Source organism: Mus pahari, chromosome 6 (genome assembly GCF_900095145.1).
Source record: "Mus pahari chromosome 6, PAHARI_EIJ_v1.1, whole genome shotgun sequence".
NCBI lineage: Eukaryota > Metazoa > Chordata > Mammalia > Rodentia > Muridae > Mus > Mus pahari.
Window position 1 is genome coordinate 80,774,383 of NC_034595.1, and position 8,929 is coordinate 80,783,311.

The following is an 8,929-nucleotide window of genomic DNA, read 5'->3' on the forward strand; positions in this document are numbered from 1 at the left end:
AAAAAAAAAAAAAAAAAAAAAAAAAAAAAAAAAAAAAAAAAAAAAAAACAACAAACAAAACAAAAAAAAGAAAAACAAAAACAAAACAAATAAATAATAAAATAAATAAAAATAAAACCCTTAAATAGGTTTTGTCAAGATAAGTCATGGTTACTTTTGGAATCTATCGTCCTATCAGGTTTCACATTCCTGTTAGCTAGACATCAAATGATCTAAATCCCAAACTCAAAAGCACTGAATAGCACTGGCCTCATTATTTCCAGTCACTGGTAAACATCTTTGATATAGTTAAGTTTAGTATACTCAAACAAACACACACACAAACAAACAAACAAACAAACAAACAACAGAAACAAAAACGCTGGAGGGACAGCTGAATGGTATAGAGCACTGGCTGTTCTTCCAGGTCCTGAGTTCAATTCCCAGCACCCACACAGTGGCTCCTAACTGTCTATAACTGTAGTCCTATGGGATCTGATGTCCTTTTCTGGTGTGTAGATGTACAAGCATACAAAACAACCATAAATATAAAATAGACACATTTTTTTAAAAGGTGGGGGTTGGGGGGAATAATTAGGACATATCTAGGCTCTTTCTAACACTGCCAATGAGTACTTACATGCAATGAAAGCTTATAGCAGTCATATTTTGTATGCTGGAGGGGTGGAGCACAGTAGTACATGTCTTTAATCCTAGCATGTGGGTGGCGGAGGCAGGCAGATATTTGATACCAGCCTGGTCTATACAGTAAGTCCCGAGTCAGACAAAGCTATACAGCGAGATTCTCTCCCAAACCCACATGTAAACAAACCTCTAAATGTTTGCTTGCATAAAGGCATTATAGGGTTTTATTTGAACATACCTTGGCTTTGTCTCTCATTGAACCCTTCCCCAAGACAGAGATCTTTGCACCAGTCTCTTCCTGTAGTCTTTTGATTGTATTTCCTTGTGGTCCAAGAATCTTCCCCACAAAATTGAACTGTCAGAAAATTAAAAAACAGAATTCTAATACACATGCCTCTATAAAAAATTAAATATATATAACATGTCATCCGATCTTCAATAACCCTATAAAGTAGGAATTCTTGTATGTATGAGGTCCCAATTTTACCCAAGATATATTACACCTAATATTTAATAATAATTAGTGATTAGCCTTAAATTATATAACTAGAAGTGGTAGTTCTGAGACCTTAATTTGGATTTCCTGATAAACTCTGGTATTCTTTCCACAACTTACTGAAACTATTAATACTGTCACATAAACATTTAACATGCAGCCAGGCAGTGGTGGCCCTCGCCTTTAATCAGTACTTGGGAGGTAGAGTTCAAGACCAGCGTGATCTACAGAGTGAGTTCCAGGACAGCCAGGGCTACACAGAGAAACTCTTGTCTAGAAAAACAAAAACAACAACAAAAAAAGCCCACCATTTAACATGATCACTAGTGATCAGACTCAAGCATTCTACTTTTGAGACAATAGAACAAATACACCTCATGGAAGCATGTAAGGTATACTAAAATCTAGCTTCTTTTCTTTAAAAAGGAAGAAGGTGAACATTTCTTTTAAAATTTTATTTATTTACAAGAGGGGGTGGAGTACACCAGAACATGTACACAATGTTGCACCAGTCAGGCAGGACGTTGGTTCTCCTACCACATGGGTTCCAGAAACAAATTTAGGTCTTCAGGCATGGTGACAAGAACTCTTAACCACTGAGAAGCTTGAGTCCAAAAGAATCTACTTTTTTTTCCCTTAAGTTTTTGGGGGTTTTTTGGTTTGCTGGTTTTGGTTTTTCAAGCATTTCTCTGTGTAGCCAAGGCTGTCCTAGAACTCATTCTGTGGACCAGATTGGTCTCAAAATCAGAGTTCTGCCCGCCTCTGCCTCCAGATTAAAGGTATATGCAACCACTGCCTGGCAACAGCAACTTCTTTTTTAAAAAAGCCAATTCTAAGAGGCTGGAGAGATGGCTCAGGGGTTAAGTAAGAACACTTGCTGCTTGCTCTACAAGAGGAACCAGGTTAGGCTCCTAGCCCCTACATAGTACTTTATACCCATCTGTGCTTCCAGTTCCAATGGATGCTGCACCCTCTTCTGCCTTCCTCAGGCATTAATCACACATGTTGCACATACATACATGCAAACAAAATATTCACATGCATTAAATAAAAATAAAATTAACTTCATCTGATTTGAAGATATGTGCTGTATTTTATTTTATTTAAATTCTAAGACAGGGGCAGAAAAATGGCTCATGGTTAGTATTACTTGTTGCTTTTTCAAAAGATTTGGGTTCTGGGCTGGAGAGATGGCTCATTGGTTAAGAGCACTGACTGCTGCTCTTCCAGAGGTCCTGAATTCAATTTCCAGAAACCACATGGTAGCTTACAACCATCTGAAATGGGATCTGATGCCCTTTTCTGGTGTGTCTGAAGACAGTTACATTGTACTTATATAAATAAAATAAATAAATCTTTAAAAAAAAAAAAAAAATGGATTCTGTTCCCAGCACCCAACCACCTGTAGCCCCAGTTCTAGGGGCATCTAATATACTCTTCTTGCTTCCTTAAGCATAAGAATTGTACATGGTATGAATATAATACACATACAGGCACTTATACATATATATAAAACAAGATAAATTCAGGCTCAATCTTTTGATAATGGGATCCAGAATTTTACTTTGGGCCTAGAAGCTGAACAAAACATATGAAAAAGAAATTATTTAATTACTAAAAGTATGTTTCCTTCTTGACTACAATTACGCTAGTAAGTTATGGACTTTGCTATTTTAACTCCCAGAAACAGGTCCTTCAAGCCCCAGGAATCTCTCTAGGCAGATGCATGCCCTCCCATGCCTTCCTTACAGCTCCAGCGTTAACTCGGGAGGGAGCCCACTGTAAATTACCTTTGGATACTGCTTGACAGGGATCAGCACCCGTTCTTTCAGCTTCATGTTCTTATGAGAAAATAAATCCAGATAATTCTCCTCGTCATCTTTTTTTGATTCTCCCTTCTGAATCTTCTCAATTTCTGAATAAAAAAAAAAAAAGAACTTAATTTCTGAACTTATAAAGACGTTTTAGAAAGACTGCTTAAAGCACACTGTGAAATACTGTGTGAAACCAAACAGTTCAGATGAAATGTGCTAATTTTAGATAGAGTGGATGAGGCCCCCAAAGCTGTAAGAGGTTGACACAGAACCTGAATTCTTCGTCCCACCCTAATCTGAAGTGTCTATACCATCCACTCACATTTCTTGCCTTATGAGTACATGAACACCTTTAACCCGGCACTCAGGAAGCAGGGGCAGCCGGATCTCTGGGCTCCAGGCCAACCTGGTCTACAGATCAGGTTTCAGGATAGCCAGGGCTACAGAGAAACCCTATCTAGGAAAAACAACCAAAAACAAAACAAAGTATATATGTATGCATTTATCTAAATTAATTCAGTAAAGTAGGAAAAAATATTTTAAAAATTAGGGCAAATCAAAATCTTCAAAAAGAAAAAAATACAAAGGGAATTAAGAGATGCCTCAGCCATTTCGAAGCCACGCTGCCCTTGCAGAAATCTTGAGTTCAGTTCAGTCAGTACTCATGGTAGAGTGACTTTCAACCACCTCTACTGCTGCTCTAGGATCCAAAATAGCCTCTGGACTCCATGGGCACTGACAAACACAAATAAAAATTAAAACCAAACCAAAACAAAATTTTTATAAAGGTTGGGCTGGGTACAGTGGCTGTTTCCAGCTAATTGTTCACAACGAATTCAACTAATTACAGATTTGTTGTTCCTTCTCCATTCCCACTGTTTCACCAGACCAGGTGAGAGAAAGAAGTTTCCCAATAAAAACCAAGATTTACTGTTCAAGTATGATGACAGACAGTTCCATTACCATTTCACTATAGCGAGCGGTTTTCTTTAATCTAGTTCTTAAGAGTTTGAAAGAGTTCTTCCTCTCTCACACATTAGTTGTGGTCAACTTAGAAAGTTATTTAAACGTCCTGCATATTTGTTCTCACATTTATAAAATATTAGCAAAATTAACCTATAAAGAATAAGGTGTCTGCCTGTGGTCCCAGCACTCAGGAACCAATCAAGAGGACTGCAAAGTTTGAGGGTAGCCTGAGATAAATGAGACCTTTTCTGAAATAAATAACAAAACCAAAACCCAACCACCTAAAAAGACAAAACAACATGTATTCAAGATCAAAGTATATTTCTTAGTATGTGGGTAATACACAATTACATACAATACTTTGTTTTGTATGTGGGTATCTAAACCAAACTCAATGTCCAAAACAAGAAAACACAACACGATAATTTTAAAACAACAGGGAGGCTGGAGTGATTGACAGCCTTGTGTTTAAGAGCACTTGCCACTCTTGTAGAGGACCCACAGGGTTCATTTCTCAGCACCCACATGGCGGGTCACAACAATTACTCCAGTTTGAGAAGCATCTAATGCTCTCCTCTGCCCTCCTCAGCCAAATAAACACATGCAAACACTCATAAATGTAAAGGAAAACTCTCATCTGAAGTCTGATCCAATAATCATACACAGTATACACAATGACAAGCCTAGAAATAAACATACGCTCCTGAAACCATCATAACCACCAAGGCCACAGAGATAATCATCAGAACCAACGTTCTTTAAATTTGCAGTTTCATCAAAGATGGGAACTCTTGATCCTCCTGCTTACATCTCTCTTAAGTACAGGGCTCCTCTGTATTTCTTAACTACTGACATGTAGTTAGGCCCTTCTGTTCTTCAACTGGATTGCAAAACTGATGGTAGGAAGGTTTGTTTACATATAATATAATGTAACCTATAAATTTTGGGACTCTTTAGTAGAGCCAGGGAGGTGACTCAGTCACCTGCATTTGCTTCACAAAGATGACAATATGAATTCAATCCCAGCAGCAGCCACAGCACTGTAAGCGAGGTGGCACATGCTATCTATAATCCCGACTCTGCAGTGTGGAGACAGGGATCCCTGGGCTTGCTGACCAGCAGTCTAAATCACTGACCTCCAGGTCCAGTGAAAGACAATCTCTTAGGGAAAAAAGGTAGCAAGTAAAATAACCAAAAAGAAAACCCAGGGTGGGGACAAACTGGGGAAAAGACCAGACACTGACCTTTACATACATGCAGGAGTCGGAATAGCTAAGAAAGCAAGAGTAGAAACAACTTGAGCCTTCAATAAGGGTCATCATCAATATTTAGAAGTAGAAGAACTGAACATTTATTCAATATCATAACAAAAATTACCTAACTTTCCCTTAAAAACAACTCACTATACTTGCTAATTGAGAATTTAAAAACTGCAGAGGTTAATTACTATTAGGTCACAAGCTGCTAAGGTACCAGAAAACATAGCTCGGGGCTGCAGATGTGGTAAAAGCACTCACTGCTCTTGTCTTGAATCCCGGTTCAGTTCCCAGGACTCACTTGGCAGCTCACAACCATCCTTAACTCCAGTTCCAAGGGACCCAGATGCTTCCTTTAGGCCTCCAGGAGCACCCAAACAAAGGGCACACATATATACACGTAGGCATTAACACTCATACACATAAAATAAAAATAAACTAAAGATGACAAAACACTAGACATTTTCTAACTTCAAATCTCACATCTATCAGGTGTTTTCTTAGTGGAGGACAGAGGACACTTTAGCAATGAAAGCTGACTTTTATAAAGTTTTTACAAACTACAATTTGCACCTGGTGAGGGGGCACAGTACTTGTGAAGCAGAGGCAGACAGTCTATATAGTGAATTGCATGCCAGTTATGCATAGTTTTTGCTCCTCTCAAAATAACTTGAAAAGGAAGCTTCCCTTGGCTAACCCTGACCAAAGATGGTAATAGCATATGCCTGTGATCCTAGCACTCAAGAGGACTTCTGTAGCCGGGTGTGGTGGCGCCCACCTTTAATCCCAGCACTCGGGAGGCAGAGGCAGGCGGATTTCTGAGTCAAAGGCCAGCCTGGTCTACAGAGTGAGTTCCAGAACAGCCAGGGCTACACAGAGAAACCCTGTCTCGAAAAACCAAAAAAAAAAAAAAAAAAGAATTTGTCTAAAAAAAAAAGAGAGAGAGAAAGCACAAACAACTAAAAAGATTGTCTTACCCTCAGGCAAAAGCACTTTCTTTCTAAACAACATTTCTAAGACTGACTCCCTCAAATGATGTTTGCCTGGGCCTCTGAAGACCTTGAATGTCCCAAGAGTCAAAGAAAGAAAAGGTAAGGAATAAACAACTCAAGAGATGTGACCCATCTGTTTGTCAGCCTGGCAATTATAACCGTGCCTATCTTATCCAGTGTCTTTGATGGGTCAGCAGTCTTGGATTATTCATTTTAACCAATACTATCCCCATTTAGTGGGCAAAGAAACCTGAATTCAGAAATGTTATGGAATTGTCACCAAACTAATGACAATTGTACCAACTCATTGTTTTTGACATAGGGAAATGAAGCTTATAGCTTTTTTTTTAACCTTTACTAATTTTCCTCCCTTGTGTTCCCCTGTAAACTTCCCAAACTTAGACTATTTAATGACTCTCGGAGCAAAGAACAGGGTTGTTGTTTGTTTAAAGGGGGTCTCACCTAGGCAAAACATTCTTCCTGCCTCAGCCTCCAGAGGGCAATAATGTTTACTATCATTCATACTGAACTAGAACATACATTCTGAAGGGTAGACAGAACTGAGTTGAATCCTGGCTCTGCTGCATCTATGAAGTGACCTTTTAATACATGATAAGCTGGGGAATGCTATAAACCCCAGCACTTGGGAGGTAAGATGATCATAAGTTGAAGACTAGGCTGGGCTCTGAGGTCCTGCCTCAAACCAAACCCTCTTCCCACAGGGGGAGAAAAACACAAGAAGATAAAAAAGAAAAAAGAGTGCACACAAAAGGTTAATACTGGACAGGCCTGAAAACAGACTTAGTGGTTACAGCCTGCAATTGCAGGCCTCAGAAGGCTACAGTAGGATTTCATGATCAAGCCTGAAAATTTTAGTGAGGTCTAGTCTCAAAAAAAAAGTTAAGTAGAGCTGAGCAGTGGTGATGCCTGCCTTTGGCCGATCTCTGAGTTCCAGGCCACCTTGGTCTATCTATAGAGCCAGTTTCAGGATAGCCAGAGCTACACAGAAAAGCCCTATCTTGAAAAACAAACAAGCCGGGCGTGGTGGCGCATGCCTTTAATCCCAGCACTTGGGAGGCAGAGGCAGGTGAATTTCTGACCAGGCCAGCCTGGTCTACAGAGTGAGTTCCAGGACAGCCAGGGCTACACAGAGAAACCCTGTCTTGAAAAACAAAAAAAAAGAAAAAAAGAAAAAAAAAAAAGAAAAACAAACAAAAAAAACAAAACAAAAGTAAAAAGTGAGCTGAGATTATAGTTAAATGGTAGGACACTCTTTTAGCATTCACACACAGGCACTGGGTTTAATCCTCAGTACCACCAAAACAAATTTTTCTGTGTATGTATGTAAAATTAACTGCACTGCCTAAGAAGAGACTACTATATACATTAATTTCTCAACATTTAAGAACTATTTATAAAACAAAACAGTTAAGATTGTTTTGTTCTTTTCTGCTAGAGCATCAAGACGAACTTAGCAAGTCTATTCCAAAGAATGGCTCAGACATCTGACCATGGCATCCCTTCTCCTGTTACTAATTTCTAGAATTTTACAATCATCAAAATACATAAGTGCAATCCTTGAAGAGAAACGTCCTCATTCATTTGAAAAGGAAGCCTCCCATGTTAACCCTAAACCAAATATAGTCGCACATGCCTGTGACCCTAGCACCTAGACAGAGGCCTTCTGTGTGACCATTTTCTATTAGTGTCATCTTTTGGAACGATAAGACAATGATCTTTGTGTAAATGAACCCTACCCCATGATTTTTACTCACCAAATTGTTTCAAGTAAGAACACCTAGCACATTAGGTTCTTGACCTTTTCTTTGGGGAGGGGGTGGGGTCATGGACCCCTTCTTAAGAATGAGAAAAGCTAGAGGCTACCCCCCCCCCAAATATAAAAAAGCCACAATGTGTTACATACAAAACTGGCTAAAGAATAGAAAAAATGGCCCAGTGGTGGTGCACACCTTTAATCCCAGCCCTCAGGAGGCAGAGTCAGATTGATCTCTTGAGTTTGAGGGCTGCCTTGTCTACACAATGAGTTCTAGGACAGCCAGGGCTAGACGGAGAAAGCCTGTCTTCAAAAACAAAAAGAATGGAGTAATGTGAGTACAGGCTTCCCCAAAGTCTGAGTTTAGAATCCTTGAATAGGAACTCAATTCTTATAGATAAAATCCTCCTATTATGGCATATTTACCATGGCTTCCCAAATCCTTTAGGGAATGACTTTTAAAAAGAATTTTGTTTTTAATATTTTTATAAGAAAAATCTAGCCGGGCAGTGGTGGCGCATGCCTTTAATCCCAGCACTTGGGAGGCAGAGGCAAGAGGATTTCTGAGTTCGAGGCCAGCCTGGTCTACAGTGTGAGTTCCAGGACAGCCAGGGCTATGCAGAGAAACCCTGTCTCGAAAAAAAACCAAAACAAAAGGAAAATCTTTGTTTATGTATACTTTTTTTTCAAGATGTTTTACTTTATGTGTATGCACATCCTGAATGCCTGGCGACAATATATGTAAAAAGAGAACATCAGATCCCCTGGAGTTAAAACAACTATGAGCCACCATATGAGTTCATACAATGGAACTTGGGTCCTTTGGAAGAGTGCTTAATTGTCCAGATACCTCTCCAGCCACATTTTGCCTGTCTGTGTGTATGCTCATGTAGGCCTGGTATTCAGAAACCAGAAGAGGGCATCAATCAGATCCTTTAGAACTATGGTTACAAGCCGGGCGTGGTGGCGCACGCCTTTAATCCCAGCACTCGGGAGGCAGAGGCAGG

The 8,929-nt window shown here is 39.5% G+C and overlaps 1 protein-coding gene across 1 annotated transcript in view; it reads right to left on the reverse strand.

Moving 5' to 3' along the window:
* Khdrbs1 (KH RNA binding domain containing, signal transduction associated 1) overlaps window positions 1-8,929 on the reverse strand; it is a 28,010-nt gene that overhangs the window by 12,343 nt on the left and 6,738 nt on the right. Inside the window, exons 2-3 of the mRNA XM_021200073.1 lie at window positions 2,911-3,035; window positions 863-979 (exon numbers count right to left, since the gene is read on the reverse strand). Coding sequence (XP_021055732.1) covers window positions 863-979; window positions 2,911-3,035 — 242 coding nt within the window. The remainder of the gene's footprint in view (window positions 1-862; window positions 980-2,910; window positions 3,036-8,929) is intronic.